At 38.5% G+C, this 17,812-nt stretch overlaps 3 protein-coding genes across 4 annotated transcripts; 1 reads left to right on the top strand and 2 right to left on the bottom strand.

Moving 5' to 3' along the window:
* Positions 1 to 677: 677 nt before the first annotated feature.
* On the bottom strand, positions 678 to 2,257 carry LOC110416386 (Eukaryotic aspartyl protease family protein). Its single transcript, XM_021428377.1, has one exon. The coding sequence runs from the start codon at positions 2,175 to 2,177 to the stop codon at positions 870 to 872; it is 1,308 nt and encodes a 435-aa protein (XP_021284052.1). The 5' UTR covers positions 2,178 to 2,257; the 3' UTR covers positions 678 to 869.
* Positions 2,258 to 3,957: 1,700 nt separating this feature from the next.
* LOC110417351 (Adenine nucleotide alpha hydrolases-like superfamily protein) lies at positions 3,958 to 7,625 on the bottom strand. 2 transcript variants are annotated; one of them, XM_021429664.1, is made up of 5 exons: positions 7,194 to 7,625; positions 7,007 to 7,110; positions 6,725 to 6,843; positions 5,870 to 5,963; positions 3,958 to 4,224 (listed from the first exon to the last, which is right to left on the bottom strand). In XM_021429664.1, the coding sequence occupies exons 1-4, from the start codon at positions 7,402 to 7,404 to the stop codon at positions 5,870 to 5,872; spliced, it is 528 nt and encodes a 175-aa protein (XP_021285339.1). In that variant the 5' UTR covers positions 7,405 to 7,625; the 3' UTR covers positions 3,958 to 4,224. The 2 variants fall into 2 exon arrangements, with proteins under 2 accessions (XP_021285339.1, XP_021285338.1); XM_021429663.1 differs by having other exon boundaries at positions 5,866 to 5,963; positions 7,194 to 7,624.
* Positions 7,626 to 10,329: 2,704 nt separating this feature from the next.
* UBP16 (ubiquitin-specific protease 16) lies at positions 10,330 to 17,812 on the top strand. Its single transcript, XM_021428335.2, is given in 12 exon segments — positions 10,330 to 11,110; positions 11,900 to 13,340; positions 13,465 to 13,553; positions 14,205 to 14,290; positions 14,386 to 14,548; positions 14,668 to 14,788; positions 14,914 to 15,071; positions 15,886 to 15,970; positions 16,051 to 16,263; positions 16,826 to 16,887; positions 16,979 to 17,118; positions 17,121 to 17,812. Coding segments are annotated over 12 exon segments (3,414 nt in total). The 5' UTR covers positions 10,330 to 10,826; the 3' UTR covers positions 17,693 to 17,812.

Here is a 17,812-nt window from a genome sequence, read left to right as displayed (position 1 = left end):
TTTCCTTTTTCATTTTCATTTTAAGTTTGTTGAAGCGTGTGTGTGTGCGCGCTTGTATTGAAATTTCATGATGAAAGCTGTGTTGGTATTTCGAAGAAAGTAGACTGCGGAGAGGTGTTTTGAGAGAGATCAATTGGTGGGGTGTTTTTCCTTTTTTTTCTTTTTCTTTTCTTCTGTGGGCTGTTTCTTTTGTTACGAGAGATTTTCAAAGGCTGGTCCTTTCATCTCTTCGGATATCGTTTTGTGGGCATATTTCATAAGAAAAAAAAAAAATTAAGGGAATTCAGGAACTTTCATTTGTATGATGCTCAAGAACATCATATCAGTCTCTTGATGCTATTGATTTTTCTTTCTAGTAAGTCTTCATTTCGAAATTCCAACATGCATACAGCTTTTGATTTATATTCATTAATATTATTTATATTTTGTTACATTATCCGCAAACACAATTATCTGACGTCCAACCATTAAACACAAGACCACTCACCATGTTCTACTCTCTAGGTTCTGTTTCAACTTGCCTCATCACCATGCTCAGAAGAAACAAGACCAAATCCATGGCAAATGTATTACAATAATGAAGCAATAATTGGTGTTCTAACTAGACTAGTAGATAGTCCAATAAACTTTGAAAGAGCTAAAGAAGGCTACAACAGGGTTAAATAGGCTCTAAAACATGGCAAAGACCGCTCATAATTAAGCTGCTTCCATTCCTTTAAACAATCAGAAACTTAAAACCTTATTACATATGTAATCACCAAAACAACAGGAGTTTTGTCCTGTTTATTAACTACACCATCTACTTTTTCCTTGACAAAAAACAGAAACTTAGCCTCAACCACAAGAGAGCAGTAAAAGTAGATAAAAACTTAGTTACAAACTTCACGAGCAATTCCCAAGCGAGAATTGGCCACATCAAACAGAAACCTGTGATTCTGCTGCTGCAAGTTGGCTATCACATTCAAGGCGGTGTTCACGTTATTTGGAACTGGTGCCATGGCCAAGCAAGCGCGTGACCCTGCACTGGAATGTAAGAAGCTGTTTTCCATTGGCAATTTCATAGACAAGCCTTCAAGATGTAATGTTATTAAGGGTGCCTCAGATTCTGCTGTCGCGTCGAAGCATGTGTCAAATACCCCTATTGTTGAGAATGGGCCTTTCACTTGCTTCACAAACTCATTCCGGATTGCCTCATAAACGGGTTGGACAAATCGGGTTACAACCGTACCCGAGTCGATTATGGTCCCTGCCCCGGTGTTGGGGTTAAATGCTATATATTCTGGGGCGATGGGGACCCGAACCCGGCCCACGCTGACCCCGGTTAGGTTAACATAGTAAAGTGATGGCCGATGGGGGTTTTTTAGGAGCGGGGTGGTCCGAATATTTTTGGGCTGACCCACTGGCCCGAGTTTGAGGGAACCCGAGAAGTAGTAGGACTTGAAACTGGGTAAACAATAAGAAAACACGCTGGCGTAGACTGACCCGGATTGTGAAAGCAGTGACATGGGGCCCCGCCCCAGACCCAAAAGCCCTTGGGGTGGGACTGACCCACCAGAGATAGAGTTAATACATCCGAAAGCAAAATTTGGGAGAATGTCATTGGCTAATCCCAAGGAATCTTGTACCAAGGTGGCAGAGAAGGATGAATCTCCACCGTAGGATTGGTTAAAAGAGCATGCAGCAGCCCCAGTAGCCGGGCACGAGAGTCCACGGACCTGGGCGCACTGGGGCAAGGAGCAATCCAGTGACCCATAACTGGAAGAAGTGTTGGGTGAGAAAGTGGTAGCTGAGCAGCCGATGCATCCGGCGCATGGAACCCAAGCAACATCATTACTAGTATCAAGTACCATGAACATGAGCTGACCTGGAGTGCCGAGCTTGACCTTTACAACATAGTTGCCAATGTTTAGAACTTGTTGGCCTGAAGCAATTGGAACAGCCGTGGGTTTTTGGGCCGCCAGGCTGGACAGGTACTTGACCCTTGCTGGGTCTTTTGCGGCCATGTTAATGACTGTGTTGACCCATGAGTCAGGTTTTGGTGGGTTGAATGGTGAACATTTGCCATAGATTGGAATGATGGATAGGTCTGAGTTATCTGCCTGAGAGGCACAAGGGTCCAAAGCCTTGCTGGATGAGATGAGAAGCGCAAACAAGAGGAGTGTGGCAGTGAAGTCCATGGCTAAGAGCTAGGACTTCAGCTTGGAGGTAGGGGGGGAGAGAGGAATTTATTAGTGAGCGTGCATTAGAAACGAGAATCCAAGAAGATTTTATACATGCAATTAGTGCACCTGGAATTACTGAAATAGCCTTGTAATTATGATAGGCTAAAACATTGTCCAGGCCAGGCCATGCAGGAAACTTTCGGAACATATTCTGATATTCGGGATCTAAATAGAACACCCAACTTTAAGTGGGGCAGTCAGCACCCGAAGAATAGGCCGCAAAACTTATGTCCCTACGTGCCATGATGTTTGATCGTTCTTACAAAAAGGCCCCAGATTGCAGGGGAAACTGAGGCTAAATGACAAGCTTCAATGCAACCAGAGGTCAAGGACAAATTGAAAGCAAATATGAAATGCTTCAAGAATGTCCTTATCCGGTAAGACCTCCACCGTCAAAACTTTGCCCCTTCTTATCCACCAAAACCTCAATCCTACCACTTGGAGCCAACAACAAGCACTGACCTGGACTCTGCTGCAAAAGGTAACTCCTTGGTACGGTTCCAGTAATAAATAATAATTTAATGGTTCTTTTTCACTCCCTGGCAAGGACATGGGACATGAAACCATCCAAGAGGCTCAGTATTAGGATTGAAATTTTGGGACAATTGGAGGGTATTATTAGAATAAAGGCAAATGAGTTGTTAGGCTCGTGAATCCCTGCTGGAGGGTACTGCTATTTTGTCCCTACGTAAGTCTGCATGAGATGTGGTCGGTCACGGGCTCACGAAGACTTTGCCGACTGAACCGGGCCCCCACCAGCTGTAAACTCTGTAAGATAAACATCAGCATTCCAATCTCAAGATTCCAATGGGGGAACTAGATCTGCATCTCCTCCTAGCAGTAATACTTTTACTCAATTAGAAAGTACTCCATATATATATATTTTAGATTTGCTAGAGATATGATGCTTGATTATTTAACTCATACTTCAGATTTACTAGATATTATGATAGTCATAAATTGTAATGTCAGGAATTTTCCATTGTTTTGTAAATTGGAATTCATTCATGTGATCCTTGATTTGATTGTAAGGGAAAAAGAAGGAGATGGAGGACCTTTTTTTAGAAACAACAACTATTTGTCCGAAAATGAGCAATTTCTTTTGGTCATGTTCAGGAACAATATTGATCCCGTCGAAAACTAATCCATGTAGTGTCTACTGAAAATACAAGTGGATCACGACACGAGAGAATGGGCTCGTTTCACTAAAACCCTCAATGATTTATGAGAGCCCCCACCAGCATGCTCACGAGGTTGTCCTGTTCAGAGCATTTCTCGTTGTTGTCTTGTGAGATTGGTAAACTTTGCCACGGACGTCAATTTATATTATTTATGCAACAGGTCAAATTTAAAAAAGGAACTATACCCTAGGAATTTGGATCCTTCTCTTGAAAATATCAACACCTGCCAACTAGATCTTTTGCTTTTCGCTTAGATTGATTTTCCCATGAATTCTTCAAAAATCACAATCGATATTCATGAAATTAATCCGCCGGCACAAGCTGTTTCTATCCTTTCTTTCTAACTCATTGTAGTGGCGGAACGTTCATTATTACGGTCTTTGGAACTCCAGAGGACGGATATGAGCAAAATAAAGTACAAAAATTTGACCTCAAAACTTCAAGGACACTAAAAGTCAAGTACAGGTTTAGCAATTATACTATGCTCATTTCAGTTATACATGTGGTTAAAACCAAATAGATAAGTAGGAACTTAAACCAGAGGCGACAACAGCTGCAAAAAAATAAATAAATAAATATTCAGGCCATTTAAGGTGTACAACAATAATATAAATACAAGGAAAATAAATGAACAAATATTACCATAAAGACATTACAAGTCGATACAAGTAATTAAACATGCAGGCATGAAACAGGGATTTACAAGGGTGTCAGCACGGTATAGCTTAGTTCTCTAATTGGCAAGTGTGCAACACACCCCGCACAGAACAAGAGAGCAGTACCACTTCAAAAAACCACTCCAGGATAGCACCAGCATTTTCCTGAGCATTAGCACAACGGGTAAACAATCAAACATAAGTCAATATCAGAGGGAATGAAATTTCACCAAATAAAGTTCAGAATTGTGCTGAGTGCATATTTGGATAAAAAAGAAGACAATTTGATGTGCATGGAGATGGAATAAAGATAGAATTTTAAAGCAAGTTACTGTCTAATCTATCCTCGAGCAGCCCCACCCCCAACTTTATTTCTTTCTCATATCATACTCCCTCCAGCATCTTCCATCCCCAAAAACAAAAAATAAAGGGAAATAGGTTTCCTCATTTGGAAGGTGTGCAAAAATAACTGCACAGTTTTGGACATTATAACACTAGAGAGCTTCCAAACATATCCCTAATCCAAAATCCCATAGGTTTCTGTGGTATATTCCATCTTGTTGCACATAATCATTACCCACTAATTTGGCAAACTTTGGTAAATAAGTGAGATAGATAGCATAATGTACAGCCTGAAAGTCATGTTAATCTATCAAAGTTAAACTAAAAATAGAGAATGTGACAATTTTATGCCAGACCATGGCAGTCCATCCTTTCAAGTTACTAATACCTTTAACCTAGCTAGTCAAGAATAATAAAATTGTTTTTCAGAGTGGCTGGGTAGGCAAACTTCATGTACCTCAAGTGAATTATTCTATGTACCTAAATAGAAGAAAATTTCAATGTATGTTATAAATGATCAACAGTGATGAGAAATTTAAATATGGATATACAGAAAAAGGAAAATTGCATTTCTGAAAGATAAATAGAATTTATTTAGAAAACCAGAGTTACTTTGATCAATTAAAGGATATTGGACAAATAAATATATCCAAGATCATGATCTCGGCTTAGTTAACATCAGGAGATCACTAGCAAGCTTCAAACGGACAATTCTCTTAATTGGGGATCCATTAATCATGGTTCTGTGATGTTGCTTATGATCAAAATTGTTTCCATTTTCTTTGGGCTGAATAAGGACAAAACTTTTTCGCCCCAGCGGTATGTTGATAAGTATAGCAATAGAGACATCCAAGTAAAGATCATTTCCATTTAATCTTTCACCAGAGATCACATACAAGATGGCTGTTTGGTGTATCCTTCAGGTACTTGGCAACAAGTAGAGATCTTTAATTTTAAATGCTGAACCACGATTGAACCTGAAGACCTTTTTGCGTCAGATTCTATTAGTATTCTTTGGGGTAAAGACTCTTAATGCCAAGGCTAGAAAGTGACCAGCTGTTACTTCAAGGAATGGAATAATCATAAATTTTCCATTCAATGAGAAGCATTAATTGCTGGCCTATTTAGAGTTCAGATAGCAGTTGGTAAATATTCAAGCTAATATTATTTAATGGATCAAAGAAAATGGAATCAAAAGGCTAATATTCATGGCCAACAGAACTTCAAACAGTATCAACAGCAAGAAACAATAAATTGCCTTTAAGAGCACAAGATGCAAACCATGTACGCCCACGCACATTACATAAAGAGTAAAAGAATAAAAGACCTTAGCTCCTCATGAATATATTTATATACATGAACTGTTAGCAATCAATGACAAGTTTAAAAAAAAATAATAAGAGGACAGGAAAAGAAGAAGATAAATGGAACAGGACTTGTCATATATGGTGTTTTGAAGCATACCTACTTAAGCTTGGGAGGAAGTGCCCTTGCTCTTTATAATGATAACAGGGCATTGTGCATGGTTGGTGCAGTAGTTGCTTACACTTCCCAAAAACATTCTGTTAACATAGAACATAATGAGTTTCATCTCGTTTAGCATTGTGATAGATCATAATTTGCAATGTATTTTCAATCAATAAACAATTTTCAATTTCTTTGCCTGTATGAAGGTTCATAATCATCCAATTCCCATGACACTATAAAAACCAAAGAGACAGGACTTTAAATGTATACAATTTCCCCATGATCAACCCTACAGGACAAACATCTGATTCCACCATAACCTCATATTTTAGTATCTCACTGGTCCTTCAAGCAGAGAAGACACATCTCAAGGGAGAGAGTCTCTTTTCCCACCAGCCACTTTAACGATGATACATGGCATCCTCAACATAAATCAAAAATAGTGATTTCAAGAAAATCATAGCTTTCTCCAGATAAACTTCTGGACACACATGTGCCGATGATTCAAACAACTTGAATGCATAAATCTATTGAACAAATTCCCAAATCCAGAAATATTAAATTTTAATTCACCTTTCACTTAGAAGCTATTACAATAACATTCTATTACAATAATAGCCTCTGTGCTAGCTTGATGACTAAGACTTTCTCTACTCCATTATTCTTATGAGTTATGACTGATCATCATTTAGATGGTAAAACAACTTGACAACGATGTGAAACACCAAAATTCACACCAACTGTAGGCACTGTTGCATCCAACAAGTAAAACGCTTTCGACCCAACGATTTCTTCAGGCTTTTAAAACAGTTTGACCAAGTTGTCAAGGAAAATTAAGTCGCAAGGAGGCAAATACCTTTTAATAGGGCCAAAAGCACGAGACCCCATCACAAGCAAATCAGCATGCAAATTTTCAACTACTTCACAAATCTTTTCCTTCGGATCCCCAATCGCAACTTGCGTTTTCACATTTGCCTGAATTAGAAATATTCCACACTCTTAATCATTTTTCTCGGCATGTTATAAACTAAATTTAAAAAAAAAAAACTCATAAATTTTAATCAAATGAATTACTTACTTAAATTAATCATATAACGCCAAAGGAACGATAACTTGGTGAAGGGAAAAAAAAACTCACGTTTCTTTCAGAGCAAATCTGCAAAGCATGATCCAAAATCACCTCAGTGATTCTCTTCTGGTGCGCCTCGATGGCCGCCGTGAATGCAGGCACCTCTAGACCGCCTGAAGTTAAAATTTCAAATAACAATCCATACGTTTCTCGAATAAATTAATCGAAATGAGAAAAAACCAAAAGGTGGCTTAACTAGGCCCGCCGAAAGGGATGGCGCCGGGATTGAGGCCGGCAGCGATGGACGGAGGAGATTGGACGTGGAGCACGAGGAAGTAACCGGGAGATTTGGTAGAGTCGGGAGTAGATGATCGGAGCTTGAGATTGTCGAGCGCCCATCTTAACGCGTCCATGCTCTCCTCGCTGCCATCAACGGCTACGATAACGCATCCCAAGTTTCCAGGCATGATTTTGACGGGGTCGTTCACTTTCGCGACGTTTGGAGATGATCCTGGTAACGAAATGAAGATGAATGTTTTGTTTCTCTTTGTTTTCTACCGTGATTGACCGATATCAATTAACAGAATCGCTGCCAAAAAAAGCTCTTTGAGTTGCGTGCCGAGTTTACTAAGTAGCCAAAAGCAAAAGTGGCTGTCCGTCTGTCCAAGTCTATCTGGCTCTTGAGGCGCGCCAACGGGCAAATAAACATAAAAAGAAAGAAAACAAAGTGCGGCCCGCTTGGTTTTGGTGCGGGTCCACAAAACTTGCCCGAGGGAAGCCCAATCCTTGTTGGAACAAATGGCCAGCAATCCAAATGGGTCACCTAATAATTATCCAACGAGGTAAGAGGTTCGGCATTTTTTACCATTTGGGCCTCTTCCTACATATTTTATATAAAACCTTGTACACTTGTAGTGCTTTGGTTCATTGTGACCAGGACAAGAAGTATGAATGGCTGATCTAATAAAAGTTAAAATTATAGCATCATGGCCGTGAGCTGTGAGTGACCCATTGCAAAGCGGGTTTCATCATTTCACAGAGAGGAAAAGGATTTCCCTCGTACCACAAAGGAGGAAAAGGGTTTCCCTCGTACCACAAAAGAGCAAAAGACAATGTCACTAAAGCAGGTGCAGAGTTTTTGAATCATTCCTACGCAACAAAAGGTTGTGAACCCACGAGAAAATTTCCGCCCCCAACGTACTTTTCTTTCTGCAAAACCGATCAACGAAGTAGTTACCACCAAACGCTACAGCCGACGAGGATTGAGCATTGAAAGCCAAACAGTGGATTTTACTAGTCATGGATTTCAATTATTAGGGTGCGCAACTAGATGAATCGCATTTAAGGTAATGGGGTTGCTCCCGGCATCAGAAATTTTTAGCAGGGCCATCATCTGCCTCAGCAATGACTCTTCGTCCTTTTCGTGGATCAATAATTGAGGGAATCAAATATTTTTGTCCCTTTCTGCTAGAGTTAGGTGTGAATTAGACAATTTTGTAAGATAAATTTTTAAAATTTTGTTACATAAAAAAGATGGAAAGATTGTAAAGTGGTAAGATGTGGGACGATTTCCTTTCCTTATTCTCATTAGCTCTTGAAAGTTGTTCTTCAAGGTCATCGTCAGTCTGTCAAACATTGGAGGACAAGAGGAGGACCTCTAGGACGATTTTCTAGTACCACTTATGCTGGCGAATAATTTAAAGGTGTCCATAATCAATTTAAACTTTTAAATTAAATATTTGTTATAATTTGACATACCATATTTTAAATTATTAATTTTATATCATAAAATATAATGTGACGCATGATGTTAAAATTTATCAAAATTTTTAAAATTAGGTGTCTAGTAAATGATAGAATGGTATGGCAGATGGGAATGGTTAATGCATTTATTCTTGTGCTTGTTGTTAACAACTAAGCAAAGGCAGACAATTTGGTGGAAGAGATTGATTATGAATACCATGTTCTTTCTCAGCCATGATCGATAATCTATCTACCTAGGAAAATTGCATTGCTTTTTCCAAATTTAAGCCGTATGTTTAATGAGGGCAGGAAATTCGTTACAGGTGAAAGGCTGAATGCAGGTGGAAACATCATGGGATTGCACTTAACTGACTCATTTATAACATAAAATCAATCGGGCGAATCAGTAAAGATTTAGGTAGAAAATTGGTTTGTCACAGACACATAAAAAACGCAAAATTCATTCAGAGGAGCTTTCTTGAAAGCTGGAGTGGAATGCTCCGTTTAAAATGCATGACAAAGAAATAACAAAAAAGGAAAAAAAAATAAATAAATAAAACAGACGTTATAAATGGTAAAGAAAGTCATTATAGTTTCCCAAGAAAATTCTGATAGGCTGCCGAGAAAATTATGAAGTAGGCATGAATATAACGGCTGACGGATTAGATTCATTGTAGGGTCACCTTGCAATTTGCAAGGTTGTTCCAACTTCCAAGCTCCAACTTATTTCCATGTTGAAAAATAATAAGGAAAAAAAGAATTGGTCCTTTTTAACTTTCTTTCAGGTATAACAATTTATGTCTTAAAAAAAAAAACCTGAAGCGAAAATTAGAAGAGATTAATGGTCAAGAAACCTTTGTCTGCCGTCTAAAACAAGGTGCAAACATTGGACCCCTGAAATCCTGATACTGAAATAGAGTCAAAAGGTGTTTAGAAAATAAACGAGGGTGAAATCCTGATTTTGACTAATGAAGCTCACCGACTGTCAAATTTAGGACTAAAGTTTTATTTCCAGTTGGTCATTGTGTTTGTCTCATTCCACACTCATTTTCCAACAAACAACCCACCACCAAATTTACAGAGAGGCTTAAATAAAGTAAGAATAAATCAAAGTTGGTCTAAGAAACATAATCATAATTATCGTTAGATTATGAAAAGGGTAATCCGATTGATCAAAAGTCATAGCTTCTTATCATCAAAAGCTATGAAAAAAGAGGGAAGAATATGTCATGGCTTCTCCCAATCAAATTCGTCGGAAAGCAATTACTTGTAGACTGGTTTATTTCCACCCTTGGAAAACCCAAAGACTGAACAAATCTCTGGAGTAATTTGGGAAATGGTGAGTGAGCCATCATCATCAGCTCTGCTCCCCTTTCACCAAATCAAGAACAAATCTCCACCGTCCGATGGCTCATTCGCTTTGCAAATATCACAGCAACCGTCCAACGCAGTATCCCTCAGGAACACAATCGTCACCCAAAAATAGATACATAAAAGAAAAAACAAAATTGGGAATTTTAATAGAACCGGAGTGAAGCCGGTTCAACTCGTGGCCCCCACCTGGAGGCCGAATATTTGATGACCAAAGAATTCACGCTTCTCGATACCTGAAAACAAAATTCCTTTCCTTCGACCGTCAAATAACTCTTTTTATATAAGTTATTGTAACGTATCGAAAAATCTATGGTAATAATAGGTAGATGATATTCAATATTTAAATGCTAATTTAACGGCCATTAATTTATTTATTTTTTTCCGCATATTTCTCTCTCTAAAATCTCGATCTAGGAAAAACAGAAAAAATCTTCGGTTGTCCGAAAATTCGTGAGCTGAAGCAGAAGCTTAAACTTTCGCTTTTTTGCTAACCCAAGCAATATCAACATTCTTCTCTCACTGTCAGTTCCTTTTAGATTTATTTACTTATATTTGAGAAAATTCTCAATTATTTCATTTTCGAGATCACGGGGCTGTTGAACGACCTTGTTCTAGTCAAAATCAACGGTTACGATTGCATGCTCGCCGACCGGAGTTTGTTCCTCTCGCCAGAGCGACCGCCTCGACGACGTCGTTGGAATCTATGTGTTTTGGTGAGATTAGGAGGCTAGGGTTTTCTGATTCCGTTGGATGCCTATTGGGTGCAGGATAAATGCTTCTTGCCGGGGATCTAGGGATTTCGAGCCTGGTCCTTGTGGTCTCCCTTGTTCTTCCTTTGATCGGCTTGTTCATTAGGCGGAAATGGCGGCTCTCTGTAGCCAGGCAAGTGGAGATCAAGAGGCTTTTGATTTTGGCCTCGGAGGAGGCCGCTAGGGCCGAGCTTGAGGCCTCGCTTGGATACGGCACCATTTCGGTCTCGCGGAACTATCACCAATGCGCAGTTTGCTTTTGTCCTACTACAACGCGGTGCGCTCGCTGTAAAGCCGTTCGATATTGGTACGTAAGTTTTTTTGATTTCGGGTTATTGTTTTGATTTGTTGAGAATTTGTTTAGGGCGTTTAGTTTGAACAGTTTTCGAAATGAATCTGATTCTTTATTTGACAATAATATCCTAAATGTATGCAATTGAAGAAATATTTGGTTAGGGAAGTGCTTCCTTTAGGACTACTAGAAGCGGTTGTTGTTTATACTCAGGCTGTGTGGTCTAATTAAAATACTCCAAACTGTGTATAAATGTGCATAGATGTATAATTTAGTGGCACAAGGGGTGTGTTTAGGAAGTCGGAAATGAGGCAATTTAGAAGACTTGGTGAAATTGCATTGCAGATTCAACATCGACAGTCTGACATGGATTTGGGGTTTGGAGTTTGTCTTAAAAACTGCAGTACTTTGATGGATGGTTTTGCTGATTTTGAACGAATGCAGTTTGTATATGGCTTGTGTGAGCCTCCTATCTATATCTTAAAATATGAGAGTTAGAAAGCTTTTTAACCGTTGTTCTTAAAGATGGCCTTTCTCTCATCCATTTTGTAGTTTAGGAGTCCAGATGTTGTGTGTTTAATGTGTAGATTTGGTGGAAAAATATATGAATACCACTCTAATGAATGGAGAAAATTTTTCATCTTTTCCTTATCATGTTATTATAATTCTTAGGACATGTTTTTAGGGTAGATCGATACTGAATTATTGCTGTATTGAGCATTATTTTCTGATAACACAATTGTTCACTTTTATGGAATTGTCTTTTAACAGTATTTTGTTTACGTCAAAATTTGGATGTTTTAGTTCTGCTAAGTGTCAAATTATTCACTGGCGGCAAGGTCATAAGGAAGAATGCCATCCACCGTCCACTACAACACACCAGAATCATGATGAAGGAAGTGATTCTGGTCAGAAGGTGGTAGAGCAAGACCAATATGGAGACAGAAATGAAATTGAAGAAAAGCAGCATACAAAGCCAACTGACACATCCTCCACAAAACCTGCATTGTCTAATTCCACTAGCTCTTCTGTGGTTTTACATGGGAAGGGTGATGATATAAAGGTTGAGTTCCATGCTGATGGGGAAGGAACGAACTCTGCTTCTGAATCTTCCAGTGTTTCATTTTCTGGATTTTCTTCTGCAGCTGGTAGTGATTCATCTGATGATATTTCTGTGTGCGAGAGCATCAGTTCAAATGAGCCTGATAAATTTGATAGATCTTCATCTGCTGATGCTAATCTTGACACGTTTTGGACTGCCTCTGGTGTCAATGATGTGGATCAAACCAATCCATCATCCCCAAAATTTGTTAGGTTGGTTGATTCTGTAGATAAATTTACCAAATTAAATAAATTAAATCAGACAAAGCCTGATCGAAGTGGAGAGAGTCAGTGCACATCAACTAGTTCTTCAGGTTTGGGCATCAGTGGTACATGCGAGGGTTCAATTGCTGAGCCTTGTGCAACTACTTCTGGTTTCTGGGGCAGTTCTCTTGAATCTGTTGAGTCTACAAGTGATGCTGACAACGAGTCTTTTCAGTCTACTCCTAAAGAAGCCATTAACAGTGCCTCACTTGATTCTGGATCTTCCTTACAATTTTCATTTAATTTGTCTGGGAATGCTTCTTCCTCTTGTCCACAAGGCTCCAAGGAGAAAGATGTCAAATTGGATGATGCTCCTCAGGGTGCTCTTGGGAGTACCAAGGTTTCTGATGGAGTTGCTTTGTCACGAAATATTGGTTTAGATGCTCGAAAGGTCATCAACACCCCATCCTTGAATTCTGAATGGCCTAACCATGTGGAATGTGTCTCTAGCGGAATTTCACATATCCCAAAACCATTGGGAGTTAAAACTTCATCACCTTCTTCTTTACAATGTGGTTCCAAAAGTGGTTCAATCAGTACAGATGTTCCATTTGTTAGTACCTTGTCATCTTCATGCTTTGAAAAGTCAGGCTCAAGTACTGTCATTAATGGCCCTAGCAATGCTTCACATCCATTAAAGTCTGCTGATGCTTATTCATCCAGTGCCAGAGTGCATGCTGTTTCTAGCATGAAATCTGGAAAAACTGGTGTTCATGCAAATGCTGCTACATTACCTCCAGTTTCAAGTTGTTCTTCAAATGGTCGACATGGATTGAAAACTTCTATGTTGAAGGTTGTTGATCAATTCAGAGGATCTAAATTGCCTAAACACTATCCATTGGGGGTTGGTAATGAGGTTGCTGGAAAATATAGTGATAAGGTTTGCTTGGAAGTTGCTTTTCTGTTTAATTGTACTAGTTTGACTTTCAAAAAAAAAAAAAAACTGCACTAGGTTAGCCTCGGACATGGTAATTTTTAGTTAAACTTATCTTTTGTCTTTGCAGGGCCTTTTTTCTTATGAATCATTTGTCAAGCTTTATAATTGGAACAAGGTGGAACTGCAACCATGTGGCCTTGTAAACTGTGGAAACAGGTAATATAAGATTGGTTCTTTCTTATGGTGAACAGTTCTAGTGGAGCATAATGAGTTTGTTGATGTATTTTTTTTTTTCACATTTTCGATAACTTGGATCATACATAGAAGCTACTTAGTTGATTAAGACAGATAATAAATTCTATTTTGTCCTTTTTACGAATTGTTGTCAGTTGAAATGCGTTACTGCATCTATGAAGCTTTTGCACTGAAAAATGGTGATTGCCAATCAAGATCTCTTGCTCCTTACTTGATGATGACATCATTTCTTAAGATTTGTTTGTCAGATTTCTTGGTGAAGAATCTTCATTCCCTCATGTTGTTCAAGGCTTTATTGTGTACAGTTGGATATTAAACATTATACTTTGATTTTGTTACTCAGATGTGAGTTTAGTAGGGAGAAAGAGCCCCGGAGAGAGTGCTAATTACAGTCATTTTATTGCTTATGTTCCTTGGATTTAAACCATCATGCTGTTGATATCTGCTGGTTTATTATATTCTTCTAATGTTTAAGTTTAAGTTTTCACTTTGGGACTGAACATACTGACCATTTTAAGTTCTGTGGGAGCTTGGATAGGTTTCTGTTTGACTACTTTATTCCCTGTAAGGTTTCTTACTTTCTGTTGTTAACATGCCATATACTTTGCACAGCTGTTATGCCAATGCTGTCCTCCAATGTCTGACATTTACTCCTCCTCTGACTGCTTACTTTCTTCAGGGACTCCATTCCAAAGCATGTATGTCCCTCTTTACATTACCAATGTGGAATTATTTACATCTTGTGTTTTGAGATAGCATGTGGGATGACCCTTACTATAAATTGCTTTATTAGGTGCAAAGAAAGAATGGTGTTTCAGCTGTGAGTTCGAAAATCTGATTTTGAAGGCCAAGGATGGGAAATCTCCACTATCCCCTATAGGAATACTGTCCCAACTACAAAATATTGGTAGTCAACTTGCTAATGGGAAAGAGGAAGATGCACATGAATTTTTAAGGTGAGTTAGATTTACTAATGTTTAATGCTTTAATTTTTTCAATAGTGTTTTTCTTCATGAGAAATTAGTAACCTTTTCAATAATGTTGCAGTGATTTATTGATGAATTAAATTTGACAGGTATGCCATCGATGCAATGCAATCTGTTTGTCTTAGAGAAGCTGGGGTGGATTCATCAGGTTGTTCAGAAGAAGAAACAACTTTAGTAGGCCTAACATTTGGAGGCTACCTTAGGTCAAGGGTAAGCTACTTTCTGGCTGCGTCTCTCTCTCTCTGTCTATTCATGCACCAGATTTCTTAACTGGGTGAAAAGTTCCGTGTTAAAATGTAAATGATGCGTGTAAACCATGTAACTGTTGTATGCAGATAAAGTGCATGAGGTGTCAAGGCAAGTCTGAGCGTCATGAAAGAATGATGGACCTTACAGTAGAGATTGAAGGCGACATAGGAACCTTGGAAGAGGCTCTTCGGCGGTTTACAGCGACTGAGATTCTGGATGGAGAAAATAAGTATCAATGTAGCAGGTTGGTTCTTTAATATTTTTAAAGAAGCTCTTTAGATAATGTTCCAATATTATTATCATTCAAAGTGGGCTGAAGGTGATATTTTTCGGAGATAGTTCTTTTTATAAAATGCTGTAGTTTATTTATTTGTTGAGCTTAGTATTTCAGAGTTGTTAGATTTTGACAATTCGACTTTTGGAGAAATACCATGGAGAAATTTTCTACTCCAATCTTAAACTAATGGGAGGGTAGACACTCAAATGAAAGCCATTATCTTCTTTGTCTTTGGCTTCAGCTTTTAACTTGTTGGAAATCTGGTCTTTGTTTCTATAGCATCTTTTAAAGAAGCTTTAGGCCGCATTTTGGCTTCTGGAGGTACAGATTTGCTTCAGAATTTGGAAGCTGTGAAAATGTGTTTCTGTTAGTCATATTATGTTATTTGTCTGCTGTGCCATGTAATCATTCAGAGGTGGCTATTTTATTCATTGATAGTTGAAATCTATGTTTTATGCTTCTGTTAGATATGTGTGCGAGGAAATAAACAAATTTAACTGAACATCTGCATTGAAATTATGATTGCTTTTCAAAAAAGGCTGTGTTTCCCCAAAGATTTATAAGTAGTAAGTGGCATAAAATTACTCTGGTGATTGATGTTATTTTATCAAACATTTCTTTTTATTGCTGTTGAATTCTTGTGCTTATTGATATTGGTTGTTGTAGTGTGTCAAATGATGTGCAGTCTGCACGGTTGCAGTTCCTCAGCTAAATTTGCCATTTGCTAGAAGGCATCGGTTTTTAGATATTTGCTCACTTTGTCAGTCCTTGTTTTGTTCAGATGCAAATCTTATGAGAAGGCCAAAAAGAAGTTGACAATATTAGAGGCTCCCAATGTCCTTACAATTGCTTTGAAGCGATTTCAGGTACCCGTTTTAATGAACAATGCTGTTTTGCTCTTTGTTCTTTGCGGATTCTTACATCCTGATTGTGCCTTATGTTGCAGTCAGGTAAATTTGGAAAGCTTAATAAAGCGATTCGGTTTCCTGAGATTTTGAACTTGGCACCATATATGAGTGGGACAAGTGATAAATCACCCATATACAGGCTCTACGGGGTGGTGGTCCACTTGGATATTATGAATGCTGCATTTTCGGGTCACTACGTGTGCTATGTTAAAAATGTTCAAAACAAGTGGTTCAAGATTGATGACAGCGCAGTATGTTCTCTACAATTATCATCTGCATACATTAAACCATTTCATTTGTTTTACTGCATGTAACTTGATTTAGCTTTATCTACTTGATAACTACCCACCTAAATCCTTAATTTTCGTAGAATGTCATTCTGCTTTTACTTCCCTTACTTGACTATTAAAAGTTTTGCCATGTGTAATGCTTAGCTGTTGCTACCATGTTAGTAATATTTAGCAATGCTTTTAAATGCTTTAGTTTGGGAAAGCTGTGTTTTTTTCTTTTGATTCTGAACTGAATTGGTCTTTAGTTAGTTGTGGTAATTCATGTATGCGCTCATTTTTAAAGGTAATGGAAAAGGTAGTACCTCCACTTAATGGAGCATTTTTTTCTGATCTTTAAATGTGGAGGCGTTATTGTGAGTTGTACCAATGGCCAGATCTAAAATGCCTACTTAAAGTGCAAAAATAGAGTTTGGCATTATTAAGTGATTTTCCATCCTCTTGTTCTGTCTTCATGTTACACATTACTGTAACATTATCATGTCAGTAATTTTATAAGTTTCTTGTGCTGGTGATGATTTGGTAGGTAACATCCACAGAACTTGAAAGAGTTCTGACAAAAGGGGCATACATGCTTCTTTATGCAAGGTAATGAATCTCAGTTGCCCTGTCCTGTTTGTCATTAAAATTTCTATGCTGTCATTGCTTTGGTGGTTTAACAGAATAAATTCCCTTGCAGGTGCTCACCCCGGGCGCCAAGATTGATAAGGAGCAGAAATAAGACCATTCCATTGAGGGTCAATTCAAAGAATCTGTCAAAGTCAAGTTCTTCAACACATTCTAGTCTTGATGAATTCTACCCCAGTTCAATTCATCCAGACTTTCCGGGAGCATTGAATCTCTTTATTCAAAATACAATCGGCTGCAAAAGATTTCGGAAGAGGACTCATCGAGTGATAGTTCTTCTCTTTTTAGCAGCACCTCTGATGAAGGTTCCTGCTGTACTGATAGCACACGAGATTCTGCGAGTGCTGATGACTTGTTGGATTCTGTATTTGGTGAATCAATACGTGGTTGGAACAGTCCCTGGAGGAGTTCAGATTCCGATGCTTCGTCATCTTCCTCTTCTTCTCCCCTTTACTCAAGGCATTCACCCCTTGCTGATTCAGACCGATATGCATCAGGTTCGCCTGAAACTTGTGGCTCTCAAATGGAATATACTGATTCAGCCGCAGAGAATGTTCTTTTGGACAGACGACCCAGTGGGAGTAGCAGGAGGCAAAAGGATGAGGAAGGTGCGGGAAATCATCCTTTTTTCCACTCTGACACGAGTAAACAGTGTAGAAAGATAGGTAGTAGTAGCTCTAGGGAAACTGACTCGGAGAGATTAGGACGGGTTAACCCTTTAAATGATGTATCTTTTAGAAAATCAACAAGGGAAAGAACCAATTAAAAAAAAATTATTACAAGGTATTTTGGGTTAGAGGAGGTAAATAAAATTTGGGAGGGGTTGTATGTAATGTACTCTTGTAGCTGGCTTTGTTTAAAGAAGCAGCCATCACCATTTTGTTCA

This window comes from Theobroma umbraticum, unplaced genomic scaffold, assembly GCF_002168275.2.
Source record: "Theobroma umbraticum cultivar Fairchild unplaced genomic scaffold, ASM216827v3 scaffold_51.0, whole genome shotgun sequence".
NCBI classification, from domain to species: domain Eukaryota; kingdom Viridiplantae; phylum Streptophyta; class Magnoliopsida; order Malvales; family Malvaceae; genus Theobroma; species Theobroma umbraticum.
This window is presented reverse-complemented; position numbering and strand designations above follow the sequence as displayed.

Bases quoted from the DNA above. Each gene is read 5' to 3' on its own strand.
- LOC110417351 (XM_021429664.1), bottom strand. From the start codon at position 7,404: ATGCCTGGAAACTTGGGATGCGTTATCGTAGCCGTTGATGGCAGCGAG. The intron at 7,111-7,193 runs GTTAAGCCACCT...TTTTAACTTCAG, and splicing joins CATCCCTTTCGGCGGGCCTA to GCGGTCTAGAGGTGCCTGCA. The intron at 5,964-6,724 runs GTATTTGCCTCC...CTATGTTAACAG, and splicing joins GCTTTTGGCCCTATTAAAAG to AATGTTTTTGGGAAGTGTAA.
- LOC110416386 (XM_021428377.1), bottom strand. From the start codon at position 2,177: ATGGACTTCACTGCCACACTCCTCTTGTTTGCGCTTCTCATCTCATCC.